This window comes from Nomascus leucogenys, chromosome 12 (genome assembly GCF_006542625.1).
Source record: "Nomascus leucogenys isolate Asia chromosome 12, Asia_NLE_v1, whole genome shotgun sequence".
Lineage (NCBI taxonomy): Eukaryota > Metazoa > Chordata > Mammalia > Primates > Hylobatidae > Nomascus > Nomascus leucogenys.
Window position 1 is genome coordinate 80665124 of NC_044392.1, and position 20770 is coordinate 80685893.

At 44.2% G+C, this 20770-nt stretch overlaps 1 protein-coding gene across 1 annotated transcript in view; it reads left to right on the forward strand.

Annotated features, from left to right (window-relative positions):
* ABCA4 (ATP binding cassette subfamily A member 4) overlaps positions 1–20770 on the forward strand; it is a 130824-nt gene that overhangs the window by 27966 nt on the left and 82088 nt on the right. Inside the window, exons 7-11 of the mRNA XM_030823299.1 lie at positions 9758–9847; positions 12469–12709; positions 13728–13867; positions 14518–14634; positions 15332–15529. Of these exons, the coding sequence (XP_030679159.1) occupies positions 9758–9847; positions 12469–12709; positions 13728–13867; positions 14518–14634; positions 15332–15529 (786 nt within the window). The remainder of the gene's footprint in view (positions 1–9757; positions 9848–12468; positions 12710–13727; positions 13868–14517; positions 14635–15331; positions 15530–20770) is intronic.

Below are 20770 nucleotides of genomic sequence, written 5' to 3' on the forward strand. Positions count from 1 at the left end.
AAGGAAATCTTAGCCTTCCATCTGTAAAATCGAGAAAATAAGACTTGTCCTACATAACTCATAGAACAGTAATGAAATTCACATTAGAGAAGAGATGGAAAAACACTTTGAACAAAAAGCATTTTGCTCTTATGAAAGCGTAGCCTCCTTTGAGAGGCACTTTGTTCCCCATTTCTCCTTCTTCAGACCCCCCAGACTAGGAGAAGGTCTGTCTCATGGAGTGACCTTTTGGCTGCCTCTAGATTCCAAGCTCAGTTTTGCTTTCATTAACCACAGATACTGGGATGGACAGAAAAAGACCTAGTTTCTGTTGAGCCAGAGTCCCAAAACTTGTCTGTTCACATACCCGAGAGCCCACCCTCGAGTTGAGACACTCAGTTCCCTCTCATTCTGGGAGACTGCGTGTCTCTGTGACCTCCTGGTAGAGACCGTTTGGCATGTCCCCCAACCCCCCAGTGATTGAGTCTGAATTCTCCACTGATGACGCATTTCCTAGCACTCAGGGTGTCCCCTCCTGGTTGCCTCCTCACCACTGAAGCCCGCTTCCTCCCTTTTCATCTGATGCTTAACAACTGTCAGGTTGCAAGAAACATGCTTCAAATCCACATTCTCCCAGTTGCCTAGCAACAACTTCCCTCCCGGATAAATGTGGGTTTCCTGTAGCTCAGCCCAGGACTGAACACAGCAGCACACACTTCTGTCCACTGCTTCAACTGCTTTTCACCTCTGGTCTGCATGCCTTCAAGACTGCAGCTCATCCCTCCCTTCAGAACCTTCCATGGCCTGCAGAGGCCACGTCTGCCCCAAAAAGACACGCTTAACCTGAGGCTACTTATTTCCCCTTGCGTTAGGTATATCCTCAGCTTAGAAATTAATACTGTTTCCAGATTGTCTTCTTTGAATCACAGAAAGTAAAACAACAAAACATTCAATGCTTAAGACATTTCGTGTGCAGTTGGGTGACATACTATGCAAACAAGACTTTTTAGGAGGTGATAAACGTGTCTCTTCTACTTTAAGAAAAAAATATTACACAATCCCAAAGGAGAGACATGGTTTTGATCCCAAATAACCCAAGCAGAGGCCTCTTAGGGCCGGAATCATCTTGGCTGCTGCCTAGGACCTTATATCAATTTCTTAAGCACAGGATCAAGGCCTAAAGGCCCCTTAGACTGACCTCAGTTAATAGAGGCAGATCCCTTCACCGCCTTACCTTCTTTAGAGGTCTAGTCTGACCTTGAACTTGGGCTGGCAGTGCTTAGTCAGTTGTGATGTGTGACATGGAAGAGTTATTTGTTACTTGGAAAATTAAGAGAACTTATTTACACAGGAAATGTGTGTGTGTGTGTGTGTGTGTGTGTATGTGATGATGTTTGCCATTTTGATCTGTGACCTTTTTTTCCAGAAATAGTTTCACAGTTCCATTCCAACTAAACTTACCGTCTCTTCTGGTTCTTTGACAGAAACAATTCATGTGAATTTGAATAGATAACAGGGGAGCGGGAACCAAAAGAAAAGGAGAGCCCTGGGAAAGTTATTTTATAATTTATGGCAACCTCAGTCAGGCAACTGTGAACAGGTACATATGGAGGGCTCCCTCGGGACCAGGCAATATTCAGAGATGTAAGGTGTGAGGACCGGACCCTCATCATTTACCATTCCCACTAAAAAGAGCTGGGAAGGAAATTGTAGCTGTAGCACCAGGCACATAGCTGGAGCTTAGTAAGTATTTGGTGAAGGAATATTATTAAATTATTAACAAGATGGAAAAAAGAGTATTAACCACACAAAAATGCATCTCAAGCTATTGTTTCTCTGTTCTCTTTCCCCCAAATTCCTGGTCTTGCTCTTATCTGGCTGTCTCTCTAGTCACTCTTTCTTGCTGACTCTCCTCACGTTCCTTTCTCCACCTGGAATTCCCGGGCCCTCCCCTTTTACTCACAGACACTGTCCTCACTCTCACAGTCATCAGTTTGTCTCTTTACAAGCCTCAGCTCATGTGTCACTTCCCCGTCCCGAGGTGAAACTGACTGCTCCCTCCCCGTAAGTCACCATGATGCCTGCTAGATATATCCCTCATGGAACCTAAAACCTCAATAGACACGGTCTCTTTCCCACTCTGTTATAGTTTATTTACTCATTAATTACCACGACACGTATTATTGAGCACCTACTGTGTACCATGCCCAGAAGATAAAAGACAAACAAAATAAAACCTAGACAGTGGAGAGATAGATACGTTAAAAAATAACAGCGAACCAAAATAAAAGTGATAAATAAATGCACTGAGAAAGACAGGAATAGCTAGAAGGGGCACCTAACCCATGGGGAAGGAAAGCTGGAAGAGCATGGTGATGGGGGAAGAAGGTTTTCTGGAGAAGGTGAAGTAGTTTGAAATGAGTTGACTCTGGCCAGTAGGGGTAGAGTGAGAATGGGGTGAGATGGGGTGAGTTGGTCATTTTGATCCATTAGTCCTCAAAGTGATTGGACTAGTGGCTAAGGACTGCAGGCTTTACAGAAGCCTACAAAACTATTTTTTTTTGAGACGGAGTCTCACTCTGTCACCCAGGCTGGAGTGCAGTGGCGCGATCTCGGCTCACTGCAAGCTCCGCCTCCCGAGTTCACGCCATTCTCCTGCCTCAGCCTCCCGCGTAGCTGGGACTACAGGCGCCCGCCAACACGCCCGGCTAATTTTTTGTATTTTTAGTAGAGACGGGGTTTCACCGTGTTAGCCAGGATGGTCTCGATCTCCTGACCTCGTGATCCGCCCCCCTCAGCCTCCCAAAGTGCTGGGATTACAGGCTTGAGCCACCGCGCCCGGCCCGTTGAAATTGTTTTTTTTTTTTAATTGGCTCCAAAAGAAAATGAAAAAACTTTAGAATTATAATGAATGAATATTAAATGAATATTTAAGGAAGGTAATTTTATTCAACTTCATTGTTAAATTTAGTTATAGCAGGTCCTTGAGTTTCATTCAACACTGTTTTATCATACCATTGGTGAGAGAAAACAAAACTGATTCCTGGCCAGGGCCACTGTCAGCGTGGGGTTTGCACATCTTTCCCATGTCTTCTTGGGTTAGCTCCAGGTACTCCTGTTCCCCCCACATCCCCAAGATGTGCCCATTAGCGGAAATGGTGTGTCTGCATGATCCCAACGTGAGTAAGTGTGGGTGTGGGAGTGAGTGCCCCTGCCATGGGAGGGCATCCTGTCTAGGTTAGATTCCTACCTTGTGCCCTGAGCTGCTGGGATGGAATCCAGCCACCCACAACTCTGAACTGAAATAATTGGGTAAATAGTTATTTTTTAATTAAACTTTAAAAATGTATGTATAGTTCACATTTATTTCAATATTTAATATTAGAAGTATTTTAGTCTTTATTTTGAAGTTTGGTGATTTATCGTAACCAGAAACAAGCTATAGAAACTTAATTTTGGGCCAAGTGCAGTGGCTCACGCCTGTAATCCCAGCATTTTGGGAGGCTGAGGCAGACGCATCACTTGAGGTCAAGAGTTCAAGATCAGCCTGGCCCACATGGTAAAACCCTGTCTCTACTAAAAAATACAAAATTTAGCCAGATGTGGTGGGCACCTGTAGTCCCAGCTACTTGGGTGGCCGAAGCAGGAGAATCACTTGAATCCAGGAGGCGGAGCAGTGAGCAGAGATCATGCCACTGCACTCCCGCCTAGGCGACAGTGTGAGACCCCATCTCAAAAAAAAAAAAAAGAAAAAGAAAAGAAACAAACAATTCTGGTTTATATCAATTAGCCTGTGGTAAAATTGGTTTCATTATAGCCATTTCACTTAGTTGAAGTTTCCAATAACCTGTGGATGAATTAAGTGAGAATTTACTATATTCATAAAATGTTAAATTCCAAAGCCTGTTTGCAGTTCAGGTTTTTCCACTTTACAAACACTTCTAAGTAGTCACAATGATTGCTTAAAATTCGTACCAGATAAATCATTAAATAAGTTGTTCAAAGTCAAATAATTTCAAAAGTAAAAATTAGGAGCTTTTAGAAAACTATACCTACATAGACCTAGACCTATAGATAGAGAGAGATCTGAATAGATATGGACACAGATGCTTTCCAAAGTGTTCATGTGATGTGTGGTGGAGTTTCAAGACCAGAGTGTGCCTGGGGCCTGCAGAAGTAAAGGAGAGGGGATGGAGAGAAGATTGTCCACATGGCCATGGGCAATCTCCCACCCACACTCAAGTGAGGAAGACAGAAAACAAATTCAGAAAGAAGAGGAAATAATCAAAACTGATAGGCGCTTGTGACTGATTTACTTATGCCCAGCCTCCCTGGAGACATGAGCATGGCTGTTCCTTAGTTTGTGCCTCTGGGCTCCTACACCCTCTTAGATGCCTTCCTATTATCCAGCACCTGGTTGCTTTTTCTCTGCATAGCTTCTTTGGATTCCAGTCTTTGATGCCAGCTTCCTCCTAAAGTAGCCTTTCAGATGTCCCTTGGTTACCCTCTGCTATCTAAGGGCTCATCCTACCCCACACTCATTCCCAGCACCAATTTCTGGATCTCCAGGCTGGAGATTTAGACAATGGGATGGGAAGAACCAATGATGACTCCCAGACAGAAAGTGGTGCCAGCAACAGAAAGGGCACACAGGCACAGAAGTTGGTTTGGGGTAAGACGATGTGGTCAGTTCAGGACACGTTGGATCTAGGCAGATGCCCAGCAGACAGTTGGACATGTAAGTCTGAAGCTCTGGGGAGAGGTCTGGGTCGGAGGTACAGATTTAGAAGTCATCAACAAAAAGGTAGCAGATTAAATGATAAAGGAAATGAGCAGAGTGAGAGGAGCAAGGGAGGCCCTTGGGAACCTCAGCACTTCAGGGGAAGGTAGACACACAGTCACTGGTGGGAAAGGCAGAGAAGTAGCAAAGCAAACCAGGCAAAAGCAGTGTCACAGACGACCAGGGAGGAAAAGGACATGATCAAAATGTTGAGAAAAGCAGAGAGGTCTGAAAATACAAGAAGCAAAAATGTCCACTAGACTTAAAAACCAGGAGAAAACTGAGGGGTTCTTGATAAAGCATCTTAGTAGGATGGTGAGGGTGGAAGCCAGGGAAGTGTTGGTGAGGAAGTGAAGTCACTGATTATGGACTATGCTTAAAAGAATGTGGGAATGAAGGGTGGAGGAGAGAAGTTAGACTGTAGCTAGGGAGGCATAAGGGATCAGAGGTAGATTCTTTCTCTCCTGTGGGAGAATCTTGCACATACACACAGCATGACAACAGTGATGGGAGGGCTGGCGAAGCCTCAGGGAGACTCTTGAAGGTAAACCCCATGAAGGGAGGACTTTGTTTCATTAATTGCCGTGTGTCCCCAGCACCTGCCACAATAGCAGACACTCAGTACATATTTGTCAAATGTGGGATTTTATCATTTAGAAACTGCACCTGGCTGTGAGTAACAAAAGTCAGAGAAACAGTGGGTTTCATTTTTCTCCCCAGGCAGAGTCTGGTGCTGGGTCCTCCAAGAGGGGTTTGGAGCACCACAGGTTTCCTCAAGACCCCCAGGCTGCTCTGTGTTTCCCTCCTTCATCCCCAGCATATGCTCATCAACTGGTGACCTCAAAACGCCTGTGCTGCCTCCTCCAGCCCATCCATGTTGCAGGCAGGGGCCAGGCAAAGGGCAGAGGGGCCTACTTCAAAAGACCATTTCCAGAAACCCCAGCCTATGACTTCTCCTGGTGTCTTTTTGGTTACCATTGTGCCATAGGCTCACCTTGTATACATGGGAGGCTGGGCCAGGCATTGTCACTTTTAGCAAAATTGCATAGATAAGCATCAATCTTTGTCACTGTGACAAAGCCTAGTCACTCAGTGCCAGGCAAGGTTAATGGAATGGGTTGGTGTGTGCATTATTCTTGTGGTCTTTCTTATGCTTCATGTTATACGTTTATTAGGACTCTTAGGCAACAGGGTGATAAAAATGCAGAGGAGATGCATGCTATGATCTGAATGTTTGCATCCTCACCAAAATTCATATGTTGAAATCCTCGTCCCCAAGATGATGGCATTAGGAGGTGGGACCTTTGGGAGGCAATTAGGTCATGACTGTGATTAGTGCCCTTGTAAAACCCCAGAAAGCCAGCTTGCTGCTTCCACCATATGAAGACACAGAGAGAAGATGCCATCTACAAATCAGGAAATGAGCCCGCACCATGTAATAAACCTGCTGGAGCCTTGATCTCAGACTTCCCAGCCTCCAGAACTGTGGGAAATAGATTTCTGTTGTTTACCCAGCTTATGGTATTTTGTTGTAGCAGCCAGAATGAACTAAGACAGTGATGATCTCATATTCTTGGAAGGAACCCTTAGACTTTAGGGAAAGCAAAGCCACCATTTGGGGCAGGGTGTTCTCCAAGCGCTGCCATATATGCTGATGTGGTTAAACTGCAAACTATGGTAAAAATGTGGAGGTCTGTGGAACTGTCAATCAGGAAAAAGATATAAAAAGAAGTTAAAGGCTTGGTGCTTCTGGAAGGATATGCGCCAAATTGTTAACATTGATTACCCTTGGGTAGAGATGTCGGGAAGTTTGCAGAGACAGCTTTGCCTTGTACTTTATATAAGTAAACAGCTACTACTTTGTTGTCTTAAAAAAGAAAAAAAGCCCATGTGCTGTTCGTGTGACTCAGAACTACCTAGGCAATACAATTAATTGAATTAGTAAAATTGAGTGATTATGAATTTTCAGGAAGTCATTAATTTACCACTCCTTTATTACATCCACTTCTAACAGGACCTCAATATAGGGGAATTTGACTTCAAGATAAAAAGACCAAATTTATTTACCCTTTAAAAAAAAGACGACTTAAAAGCAGACTTGTCTTACAGAACCTTCCTTAGTTGGACATTGATGAGTGTACAGAAAATGCAATGGATAAAAAGCTTGGTGATACAAAGATAAAAAGTGGTGTCCTGTCCTTAACGAACATACCATTTTATGGAGTATCAGGTGTATAAACAATTATAATCAATCTGCTTGTTATTCTGATAAGATCATTTACTCACGCATCAAATATTGAGTGCCCACCACATGCCCAGCATGCCTAGAAATCATCCAGGTATGATTTCTATCTACATGGAGCATAGAGTCTTACAAGGGAGACAGATGACAAGTAAACACCAGAATAATTACCAACGGTGAAGAGCGCAAGGAAGGAAACAGAACTCCGAAAGAGAGCATGGCTGGGCAGGGCTGAGCAAGAGGCATAGAAAAAGGGGCATCTAAATCTACTTGGGGGGAAGCTGTCTTTCACATAGGTCATCATGTTAGGAATGAGACTTGAGGGATGAGTAGAAGTTTGCCAGGCAAAGAAGGAATGCGGGGGAATAGAGAGCAGAGCTAGGGACAGGAGACAGCTGACATGTGAGCGGAGATAAAAAAGTCCACTGTGGCAGCAGAGAAGCAGGAGAGAAGGCAAGTGAGGGAGCCAGGCACCAGCTCACAGAGGCCATGTGTGTCATAACGTAGTAATGACCTTCTCTTCTGGAGACAGTAGGGAGCCATGGAAGATTTTTGAGCAGGGAAAGTGACATGACTGTATTGGCCTGTTGGGTAACTCAAACCACAATGCATTGGAAGGGAGGGAGCTAGAGGCAAGGGGACTGGCAAGAAGGCCAGTCCTTTTTCTATGCCTATTTTGATAAAATATTCTAGAAGGGAAGTGAACAAAGGCAGTCCTAGAGGGGAAGAACAAAACAGATAGGATACTTCCTTAGTATTTGCTCATTCGACAATTTATTTTTGCATACACACTAAAATCTTTTTTATTATTAAAATGTTTTATGATAGGAAAAAAGTATGAAAGCAGAGTGAATAATATAATGAGCTCCCATGGATCTATCACCCAGCTTCAACTATTATCAATATTTGGCTGTTCTTGTTTTAACTGTTCTCCACTTTTTTTTCCTAAGGATTTTTGAAGCAAATCACAGACAATATATCATATCACCATATGTACTTCCCTATGTATCTCTAACATGTAAGAACTTATTTGTTTTAACAAAATCACAATGCTATGATCATACCCAACAAAATTTATCATAATGTCTTAATAATACCTAATACCCATTTCATGTCCACTTTCCCCCAATTGTTACAGCTGGTTTGTTCAGATCAGAATCAAAATCCACATGTGGCCATTTTGCTGATATGTCTCTCAGGTCTCTTTTCATCTCTAATAATCTCGGGGGAGACAGGAGGGAGGATGGGCAGGACTTGGTGCAAACTTGCTTATTGACACACAGTTTTGCCTACTTGCTTCCTCCCTTCCCACCCACTCTTCTCAGCCCCACCCTTGTATGGAAAAAACAGAAATTGAAGTGCTTTGCCCAGCACCCACTGAAGCTATTTCCAAGGAGTTTGAAGAGTGCTCCCGGCAAGACCAATACCTCGGTCCAGTGCTCAGGTCAAAGAGGGGAGACGCTTCTCAGTCATAAAGTGTCAATAGCAGCTTAGCTGTTCTTTCCTCTGGAAAATTCTACCCATCTGCTTTGTAGCTCTCATACCTAACAAAGCCTTTTATTTCACAATTAGAAAATAAGCCTGAAGTATGAATGCTGCCTGAGTTTACCTACATTTATTCTAGAGTTTCAGGGTCAAAAAGAATACAAGGACCTCTGCATCTACAGCCGAGAGGAGAGGGGCAAAAACACACAGCTAGAAATGAGAACCTGGCTGGTCAAAGCCTAACTCCACCTGTTTGTCAGCGTTGATGCAAGTTAGATCAGCCCGATGATCGTTTAGGAGAACTGTGCTGGCAGATACAAAGCCGAGGCTTTTGGTCCCCAGATACTTGGATGAGAATTACAAGTCCAGCTCGTTAAAAGGCGCATGCTCAGTGCTCACTTCACACCTACTCAGGAAGCACGCTTGAGTTTGAAAACCACTGTCTTTACACTTAAAACTCAGTCCTACATGACTCCTCTAGGATCAGTGATTCCATCAGTGTTGAAACATGAAGAATGAAGTCAAACAGGACGTGATCTTGGTTTCCAGAAAACCAGATGTTCACATCAGGCTCTGGAGCTTGGAGGCAGCACACCTGGGGGCTTCCACATCCCCTGCCGAGGTGGCAAAAGCAGGAGCAGTGCTGAGTTCGCATGGGCTGGGGTTTCCTGAACACTGCTGGCAATTGGAGAATCTGCAAGGGAACTTCTCCGACTCCTACCAGCAGCTGCTTTGAAATCAAGGTGATGTAGCTGGTCAAATCCTCCATGAGAGAGCAGTGTTGAATGGAGGAAGAGACACAACCTGTCTGAAAATGGCACAAGGGAAGAAAGATGTAAACAATGACAAGAAGACTGCAGTGTCTACAAAGCTCTGAGGTGAACAGATGGGCACCCCAGGCCCACAGCACTTCCTTCACTCTCTGCCAGCTGTGCTCTGTTTTCCTTCCTCCAGGAATCTTGTTTGGTATTGCTAAAACAGCAATTAGAATCACTTTGAAATAGTGATAGTATTTAATATAACTATGAAACTATCTGTAAGAGTTGACAAGTGCAGCAGGGAGACCTGGAATGAGAGCCTTTATTTTGTCAATTAAATAAAAGAGTTTTTTGTTTCTAAAAGTAATCTTGCAGAAAAGGTCCTGTGATCAGAAAGAAGGGTGGGGGGGGGGGGTGGAGTTTTCAAGCATATAGGAGATCAGATGGTGCCTATGTGTGTATATACCTGCAAACATATATATATTTAAAAAATTGTTTTACTGTCAATTACAGCTTCCCACACTCCTAGACAGCCGTTCTCAAGGTATCAATCTGAGATCCTGGGGAGGAATATTATCTGATATGTCACCAAGAATTCAAGAGGTGAGTAGCCCGATGGTAGTAATTATAATTTCATTATGTCTTTCCACCATTTACCCCACTTATGTCAAATAATTTAATTGTATTTCAAACCTGTTCAAGGAAAAGTACATTTGATCTTTCCATCTAGCGATTTCAAAGCACCTGTTCACAGCCCGAATTATCTGTGCTCTTCAGTAAGAGGCAGAAAGAAGGGAACCACCCTTCTGATTTCACATCAAAAAAGAAATGCCGCTGGCAATAAGCAACTTGCCTGGTGTGGCATAAATCATCAGAAGACTTACAGTTGAATCTAAGTCTTTTCAGTACTGAGGTGGTTCATCATTCTGTTATAGTCTTAAAATTCACATAAATATATACTGCCAATAATAATAGCATACACCTTTATAGCTTACAGGCACTCTTCTTCTAAGTGTTTTACCTATGTTGGCTTATTTCATCATAAAGAAAACAATCGACTTTTGTGTTGTTTTGTAAAAAGATGTGCACATTTTAATTAACATCTGATTGCACAAGTCTCCTCCCATATAGAAATGGATTCTTCCACGCAATAGATGAGAGGTGCTGGGGATATGATGATGAACAAGCAGATTTGGTCATGGCCCTGTGGGAAAGAGAGATGGGAAAAAAGCAATTCTCTTCAAGTGTGATGAGTGTTACAAAAGGGAGGGAAAAGTTGAAACAGGTTTTTTTCCAAACTTTTCTCCCTTCATTATTCATAGCTGACTTGGGCTCCACCAACCTGGAAAACTGCATGGTTGGAATCTGTCTTTATAAAACTCATCTCAACCTGGGCCGAGTATGCACACTGATGTGTGGGAAAGTTAGAGAAGAGCCCATTGTGCTAATGCTCACCTGCTACAGTGGGAGTCTCTGTTAAACAGTCTTTTCTTCATAGCATTAAAAAAGTTTATATCAGTACAATAAGGTTGAAACTGATAGAGAATGTAAAAGCAATCCCCAAAGTATATCAACACTCTTAGTTCTGAGTAGAAGTTCCAGAAGGCATCTTGACTGTGTAGATAGCAAGTCTAATCATTTGTGAACTAAGTTAAAGCAGAAGGCCCAGTTTATATTAATTGATATTACACCATTTGACCCGAGAACAGCCCCTTCATCTCTGAGTGCTTTGACTAAATGAGCAACATAATAATAGTAATAACCCCTTACAAGATTGTCATAAGACTTACTGTTGTTGAAGCAATTTGAGATTTTGACTTTATTGAAGCATAGATGGTGATTATAGGCATGACTCACTGTGGATTCTCCCTCGGCTCATCAGTTTCAGAGGGCAAGTGTTGGCATGTGGACAAAGAGAGGGATGACAGGTAAACATGGCTTATTGCAATGGGGAACTATTTTCAGTCTCACTGATTGAATCCTAATGGTTTTATAAATTCCCCAGTACCACTGAAAACAAAGCAATTAATAAGGTGTGTTTTAGGAATAAAAGCAGCCTTATTTTAATTTTGTATTTTCCCCTAAAGCAAAGCCAAATGGCATTACGGGAGCCAAGCTACTGGCAACTCCACCAGCCTTCTCCTGAGTTCTCGGCATTACAGATCTACCCTCAAAGGATGAGGCCAGCAAGCACCACAGGGTGCCCACATGGAGAAGAGAAGGCCATCAGCCTCCTCTTAGCTGGCACAGAATTGAAAAAGTGTTTTTCCAGGAATGGATACTTCATCTGTTCTATATTTGCTAGAATTTTAAAACTCACACACAGACACACACACACACACATGCACACACACACGAGAAAACCACAAACCACACATTTCAAGGAAATGCAAGAATTCATTAGTAAAATTCAGCTAATAAGATTATTTTCCAAATATAAGAAACTAAATTTTAGACTATTTAGCCAAAGAAATTTGCTCTGATCTTGCATTTCTACAACAGAACCATTCCCCAGTCATTTTATTTCCCTCCTTTTCTCCCCAGTATCCCCATCTTGGTGAGACAACAGAACCTAAGAACTAGCTTAACAGTAAAATATTTTCTGCATTTGCCCAAGGACACATTCCCAACAAATTCAAATAAAGGAGACTGGAAGAAGAGAGGCCATACTACAGTGCTCTAGGGGTCACTCTGTGATTTTTTTCTTCTTGTTGTTTTGAGACGGAGTCTCGCTCAGTCGCCCAGGCTGGAGTGCAGCGGCGCAATGTCTACTCACTGTAAGCTCCGCCCCCCCAGGTTCACACCATTCTCCTGCCTCAGCCTCTCGAATAGCTGGGAGTACATGTGCCCGCCACCACATCTGGCTAATTTTTTTGTATTTTTAATAGAGACGGCGTTTCACCATGTTCGCCAGGATGGTCTCAATCTCCTGACCTCGTGATCGGCCCGCCTCGGCCTCCCAAAGTGCAAGGATTACAGGCGTGAGCCACTGCGCCCGGCCACTCTGTGATTTTCTTTAAGGCTCATCCTAGTATTCTCCTAGTCCCTAAGTAGATGGCAGTAGGTTTTGTTTTTTGTTTTTCGCAGCTGGATTAAGGATTGCTGAGAATATGGATGTTTTCTTTTAAATGTGAAAGTCAAACCCAAACTTTGGAGCATTGGCCTCACAGTAGATTATGACTCTGGCTGCCTTAAAATAACCTGAAGCCTTTGCCTTGCCCTAGTTTATCCGTCGGCCGAGTATGCAGGACTTGCTGTGGGTGACCAGGCCCCTCATGCAGAATGGTGGTCCAGAGACCTTTACAAAGCTGATGGGCATCCTGTCTGACCTCCTGTGTGGCTACCCCGAGGGAGGTGGCTCTCGGGTGCTCTCCTTCAACTGGTATGAAGACAATAACTATAAGGCCTTTCTGGGGATTGACTCCACAAGGAAGGATCCTATCTATTCTTATGACAGAAGAACAAGTAAGTTTTCTGGGTCCTGCTTATAAATTGGCCTCTCGTGTTGGTTAAGTTGATGGTTTAACACTTCCAGGTGAAACCAAACCTGGGTTTGCATCTATCTTGTCTTGTTGAGTGGCCTTAGGCAAAGAGACTTCTCCCAGAAACTCCACTTCCCCTTGCAGAAAGGGGGCGTTGCTTATAAGCAATTCTGGACATGAACCACAGAAAGAACTGAGGCCCGCTTGGAAAGGGAACAGAGGGGCCATTTCCCGCTGATGTAATTGAACTAGGGCTAAGTTCAAGAGGAAGAGAATGATCCATAAGGAAGCAACCCAGAGTTCCAGGCAAAGCTCAGGTGGGAAGGGCCCTGGCAAGTAAACACGGCTGTAGGATGCTTTTACAAACACAATACCGTGAAAATCTATGTGTGTAGTAGTGAATTACATTCCAAATGGCAAATTCCTGGCAAATCATCTTCCCCACCTTTCACTATTTTTTTTTTTTTTTGGTCTTCTATGGGGTAAAGGAGGATGGGGTGGGGAAGAAATGTAACTGGCTGCCCCTCTGGTTAAAAACTGAAAAGGGGCAGCAAGGGACATGCCAAAAGTAGTTGGACTCTAAGATAGCTACACACAACAAAGCAGCTAAGCAGCTAATTGAAGGGAAATTACTGAGGCTCAAGCTGAGATTCCAAGCGGGGGCCTTGTTTGGCCGCTCAGTCCCTTTCATCTGAGAAAGGCCTCAGTTCCTAGCAGTAATCAGAGGCAGGCTTCTCAGCCTCCTTCTCCTAAAGCAGAATAAACCACAGGGCAAGTCGCATCCTTTGTTTCTCTGATGAGGCCATTACTGAGAGGCACTGTGGCATTCTGCTACTAATGATGAACTTGTTATTGGTGGGGTACAGCCTATTAATTTAGGTTATTCGTCAAATCCTCCAGCATGGAGTTGAATGAGACGTGTGATGTGGATACACTAATGACTATGTTGAGTTACAAGCAATGGGGAGTTTCTGTAAAATCTGTCCCTTTTCTCCTGGCAGCATCCTTTTGTAATGCATTGATCCAGAGCCTGGAATCAAATCCTTTAACCAAAATCGCTTGGAGGGCGGCAAAGCCTTTGCTGATGGGAAAAATCCTGTACACTCCTGATTCACCTGCAGCACGAAGGATACTGAAGAATGTAAGATCCCAGCTGGGCTTGCCTTGTGTACCCTGGACCTCCCAGAAGTGTGTGTGTGTGTGTGTGTGTGTGTGTGTGTGTCTGTGTGTGTGTGTGTGTGTGTGTCTGATGTGCTTTCCTGGTAGCACATCTCGTGTTTGTTTTTTGCTAAGTGGACTCTTGCGTTTCCTCCCCCATCCACAGTCATCACTGGAATGCTTTGCTTCAGTGCCCCTGCCTGGGCCCTCCCCTCTCTACTGCAGCCTACAATGAGGTTTTCTTTCCCATTGCTTGAATTATATCCCTCATGGAAGGGTTCACAATTCTCTGAATCCTGGCTACTCAGAACAGATAAAGACAGAGAGGAAGGGAGGAAGAGTATTTTCTCCCAGGGGGTCCAAATCTAGCTTTAACGAGGGAGGTTCCGAGAAAATAATATCATCAATATTACATGGACTTCTGAGATACTAAGAAATTAGATTCTGTCAGCCCAGGAGGTTGGGAGATGGTGAATTGTTCTGGGAAATAGCAATAGACTGAGAAAATAAAAACACTTCCTTGAAAAGCCTTTCCCTAACACTAAGTGACAGGGGCAGAAAAGACACAACCAAAAGTTCTCTCTCACTTTTCTCTCTATTCGTGTCTCTGTCTCGATCTCTGTCTGGTTTTAGGCCAACTCAACTTTTGAAGAACTGGAGCGCGTTAGGAAGTTGGTCAAAGCCTGGGAAGAAGTAGGGCCCCAAATCTGGTACTTCTTTGACAACAGCACACAGATGAACATGATCAGAGTAAGGGGGGGTTGGAGGATGGGGAGGGGAGGGGAGGAGGAAGGGGTGGGGACAGGAAAGTTGCACTTGTTTCCTTTTCCCAGGAAAGAGTTCATCGCTGTTGGAGTTAGATCAAAATACAACAAGCAGGCCCCAAAGGCCCTCATTCCAAGCAGTCACCAAGTGGGGTCACTGACTTTGGATGAGAAATATGTTTCTTGAATTCTGGGAGAAGTCTAAAAGCTGCCACAAGACCAATGGCTTCCTGGAGTTTCCCACTTTTATGAATTCACTCAAGGGCCTCAAATTCAAAGAGGCATCTCCCCAAGGGGCCAGCTCTGTAACTCCAAAGATGGTTGAGTGTGTTTGTCTGGTCTCATTTTCAGCTTTGCAAAACCAAGACAAGAGTTCTATATAGCAGGGACACTCAAAAGAAAACAAAAATACCCATAAGCAAAAGAAAGCTTTTTATACACCATTTTCAATGCCCCCCATCTGGCCCCTCCTTTGCCCCTACACATCTTCCCTCTATCTAGAGACCCATGGACTGGGGGAAATGGGATATAGATAGTTATGCTTCATAGTGGAACAAGCTCACTAGCTCTTTAGGGAGACTTAGAGTCTCTATCCTCAATCACTAAAAATTAGAAATGGCTGAAGAACAAGACCAAAGATCCTGTGGAATTTCTAAGCAGTGACTGTATTTCTTCTTCCCAAGGATACCCTGGGGAACCCAACAGTAAAAGACTTTTTGAATAGGCAGCTTGGTGAAGAAGGTATTACTGCTGAAGCCATCCTAAACTTCCTCTACAAGGGCCCTCGGGAGAGCCAGACTGACGACATGGCCAACTTCGACTGGAGGGACATATTTAACATCACTGATCGCACTCTCCGCCTGGTCAATCAATACCTGGAGGTAAGGGGCTGCAAGCCCCACAGCGGGCCCCTTGAAGATAGCCCCATGAGTGGGGCCAGAGCTCCCTTAGCAAGTCAAGTGGTCTTGAATTTAAGCTTTCATTTTCCCCACTGAAGAAACAAGAATCCCTATATCCCCTGTACAGTTCTTATTCTCTAACAGCTTATCCATACTTAAAACTTATCTATGCTGAAAACGGTTTCCTCTTCACATCTCCTACTCCTCATGCTGGGCTCCTCCTCCTGTAGCCCCCTTTAAGCATCTGTGTCTGTCCTCAACCCTCCCCTGTCTGCCATTGCTTGAGTGGCCATCTATGGCCAGTGTCCCCTCAACCCCACGGTCCCATTGCTTGCTGGACACTCCTGCCCCCAAGTTCTACAAGCACATCAGCCTCAATATGTCCCCTCCAAAAACTGTATGTTCTCCTTGCCCATAAAACATATCCTTCTCCTGTATTTCCTACCCTAATTAACATCATCAGCATTTGCCCAAATTCTCAAGTGAGGGATTTCAGGGTCATCCCTAATTTTCCTTCTTCACCCTCCACACAGTAGCTGTCACTTACTGAGTGTTACTTTATGCCAAGTACTGTGCCAACTGCTTTTACACACATATGCTTCATTTAATTCTCACAGCTCCATGAGGTTTGCACCATTATCATTGCCAGTTTGCAGATGAGAAGCCAGGGCTTAAAGAGGTTAAATAAGATCCCATGCATGACCATTAAGAGGAGCGAACAGGATCCAGCTCTGGGGGCGCCTGAGTTCAGAGCCTGCCCTTCTGATTTCTCTTACCAAGCTTTGTCTCCTCTCCCTCCTAAATATCTCTCAACTCTGCCTCTTGCATTCCAGGCTCTCTGAGGACTAGAGGCCTTGTCATCTCTGCACCAGCCCATTCCAAGGGCTTCCTTCCTGGACTCCAGGGTCCAGCCTCTGTTGGCCCAGGCGTTTCTCTACACTGGCACCAGAGTTACGTTCCGCACACCTGCTTACATTGCTCTCTCATTTAAAATCTTAATGACTCGACCCCCAAATAACACAGGTCCCTTCGAAATCTGTCCTACCCCACCTTCCCACACCCGCAACTCTGCTACCTGGCCCTTTCACGCCTACCGGCATTCCCATTCCATGACCTCTTGGGATTCTACCTTTTGCAAATGCTGTTTTCATTGCCCATTTATTAGAGCGCTTTTGGTCACAAGCTTTTTGCTTAACCAAAAAGAAAGCATTTATTGGTGGACATAAATAATGAAGTTCAGGGGGATCCAAGAGTTGGAAGCCACCATGAGACCCCTGTGTCCTTCCACCTCACTTTTCTACTCGCCTCTGCTCAGCTTCATCTCTGGCCAGGCCCTCTCCTCTGCTGATACCCTAGCTGCTTACAGCCCTTAGCAGTCATCTATATACCAAAAATCCCTTTCCCATAGCAGAAGCAAAGCTCTTAGAGAGTTTCCCTGTTGGTCTGGCTCCTGTACCTACCCCTGTGTACTCTGATTGGGAGGCCTAGCTCAGCTGCCCACCATGGGGCCATTTCTATGAGCAGGATTACTATGAAGTAGAGGAAGATGTTTCCCCAAAAGAAGAAACACAAGGTAGAAAAGTGTATGTCCACCAATGCCTGAAATGACTGTCCCTTTCCTCATCTGCTGAGCTTCTACTTATTCATTCTTTGAGACTCAGCACTCAGCTCTTAAATGTCACTTCTGCTTTGACGGAGGTTTAGTCATTCACTCCTCTGTGCTTTCTGGCCCTCTCTTCACACCTCTCTCAGACCCCTCTCCCAGATAGATTAGAGTTGGCTGTTGACATGTCCATCTCTGGCTGGGCAGCTAAACTGGAGTTATTTAGAATCAGGGAGCACATGTCAGTCATTTTCAAATTCTCAGCCTCATACTCTCAGTAAATGACTCCATCTAAGGGTGGATCACTCTTGCCCATGGGCCAGGTCTGGGTCTGTGTCATCTAGAACTGTTGGAAGGTAGGGGCTTCTGTGAGCAATAGGAGAGGGAATAACTCAAGGGCCCTTGGGAGCGTGCCCTCTTGTCTCAGACTTGTGAGTCCTGAGGATAACAAACTAGTGAGGAAAAGCCTCACTCTATCTGTCACCTGGTGCTCTTGAGGACTTTCTGTTGCCCTGGTGCCACCACAATTTTCCAGAGTGTGTGACCCTCTCTCTCCAAACTCTGGAAGTGGCAACAGAGGCTCCCCAGTGGCCTTTCAGAAGGTGCCAGTCATGACAGCAGCACCAAACGGCAGGCAACTACTAAGCAATCACCAACTTGTCTGAAGACAAGAATGACCTTGAATGCATTTTATAAAACAGGATTTTTTTTTTAATTTTAAAATTTTCTTTCTTTATTTTACCTTAAGTTCTGGGATACAAGTGCAGAACGTGTAGGTTTGTTACATAGGTATATGTGTGCCATGGTGGTTTGCTGCACTTGTCAACCCATCATCTAGGTTTTAAGCCCCACATGCATTAGCTATTTGTCCTAACGCTCTCCCTCGCCTCGCCCCCTACCCCACCCCAACAGGCCCCGGTGTGTGATGTTCCCCTCCTTGTGTCCATGTGTTCTCATTGTTCAGCTTCCACTTACAAGTGAGAACATGTGGTGTTTGGTTTTCTGTTCCTGTGTTAGTTTGCTAAGAATGATGGCTTCCAGCTTCTTCCATGTCCCTGCAAAGGATATGATCTCATTCCTTTTTATGGCTGCATAGTATTCTATGGTGTATATGTACCACATTTTCCTTATCCTGCCTATCACTGATGAGCATTTGGGTTGGTTCCATGTCTTTGCTATTGTAAACATACATGTGCATGTATTTTTATAGTAGAATGATTTATATTCCTTTGGTTATATACCCAGTAATGGGATTGCCGGGTCAAATTGTATTTCTGGTTCTAGATCCTTGAGGAATCACTATCTTCCACAATGGTTGAACTAATTTACATTCCCACCAACAGTGTAAAAGTGTTCCTATTTCTCCACAGCCTCACCAGCATCTATTGTTTCTTGACTTTTTAATAATCACCATTCTGACTGGCATGAGATGATATCTCAATGTGGTTTTGATTTGCATTTCTCTAATGATCAGTGATGATGAGCTTTTTTCATGTGTTTGTTGGCCACATAAATGTCTTCTTTTGAGAAGTCTCTGTTCATATCTTTCACCCATTTTTTGATAGAGTTGTTTTTTTTTTCTTGTAAATTGGTTAAGTTCCTTATAGATTCTGGATATTAGCCCTTTGTCAGATGGGTAGATTACAAAAATTTTCTCTCATTCTGCAGGTTGCCTGTTCACGCTAATGATAGTTTCTTTTGCTGTGCAGAAGCTCTTTAGCCTAATTAGATCCATTTGTCAATTTTGGCTTTTGTTGCAATTGCTTTTGGTGTTTTAGTCATGAAGTCTTTGCCCATGCCTATGTCCTGAGTGGTATTGCCTAGGTTTTCTTCTAGTTTTCATGATTTTAGATTTTACATTTAAGTCTTTAATGCATCTTGGGTTAATTTTTGTATAAGGTGTAAGGAAGGGGTCCAGTTTCAGTTTTCTGCATATGGCTAGCCAGTTTTCCCAACACCATTTATTAAATAGAGAATCCTTTCCCCATTGCTTGTGTGTGTCAGGTTTGTCAAAGACCAGATGGTTGTAGATGTGTGGTGTTATTTCTGAAGCCTCCGTTCTGTTTCATTGGTCTATATGTCTGTTTACAAAACAGATTTTTAAGCATCAACCCAGATGGACTGGCTTAGAATTTCCAGGGAAGAGTCCAGGTTATCTGCATGTTTACAGACCCATTAGATTTGTGGGACCTGGAGTTCCCTTCTACAGTTACTCAATTAACGTCTCCCTCCTCTCATGATGCCTCTACCTGCTAAGCCCTTATTCCCAGCCAGGCCCACCACCATCCACCCACTGCTGTTATAACATAAGCAGGACCCGTGCAAGGGGGTGTGGACGGAGGAGAGAGGCTCTAATGCTTCATTTGTGCACCATGGAGTTCAGTGGTTCTCACAGTGTTTTTGTGAAGTACTATAAAGAATACTCCTTGTCTACTTGACATTTGTATCATGACATAAATGTCTTGTTTTCCAGAAGGATTATGTTTTCCATGCAGCTTGTGCCTAATGCAGCCCCAGGCACCCAATAGATACTTAAAATATATTAATTGCTCAAGTGGTTAAGAATTCAGTCTCTGGACCCACACTGCCTGGGTTCAAATTCCTGTTATCTGTGCCCAGTTTCCAAATCTATAAAATAGGAATATTAATAGTACTTACCTAATAGGCTCGTTATGAGAATTAAATGAGCTAATTCATGCAAAGCACTGACATATAGTAAGCACTTAATAAATATCAGCTTTTTAACAAAATACAAGCCAAAAAACACTGCTTAGGAGAGGAAATGATGTTAGTGTCTCCTATAAATAGGCCCAGCCTCCAAGCTGGTGCTCCTCTAGGAATCACAAAGCTGCAAATCACATCCTCCCTGGCCGCCAGGACTTACGAGGGCCTCTGAGCAGAGGGTATGATGGGGGCAGAAGCCCAGCAGCTGTGATGATGTGGTTTCTGATCTTCCTGCCCTTGGGGTGGGGAAGGAGGAAAGCAAGGGAGCAATGAACAGAAAGGAGAAGACAGCAGGGAGGAAATGTGTGAGGAAGAAACACATCACTGCGACTTGTCCTGGATTTTTCTGCTTCTGTTCTCGTGTTTTGGGAAGTCTGGAGGAAACTTGAAAATCATTCACGTCCCCACCCTGAGGATGGCTTAGTAGCAGAGAGGCCATGAAAACTCTTTGCTGATGGCTCTGAAGGTCTCTCCAGGGCAGGGAAGCAAGGATGTTGCTTCACCGGGCTGCTGAAGGCCTGTCTGGGGGTTCTGAGCAGAGAGTACAGGCTCCTCCCAGGAGGGCAGCCTAAGCACCATGTTGGCATTACTGTGGACCATGGTCTGCTGTCTCAGACCCCCTCCACAATACGGGCTGCAATCTCATTCACCCCATAAATACATTCTGTCTTTCCTCTGATCCCCTCCCCTTAACAGGGGGAAATAAATGGAAGCCAGACGGCCCAGTTAGAAGGCACGCAGTGGAGTGGGAAAATAGATGATGGTGGTTTGGAGAGCCTCACGTCATGCATGGGGAGACATTCATTCCCATGGGCCTTCCGATCACCCTTTTCTCCAAATCTAAGGACACAGGACAAATGAGTCCTCATACAGGCAAATATCTTAAACTGGCATGC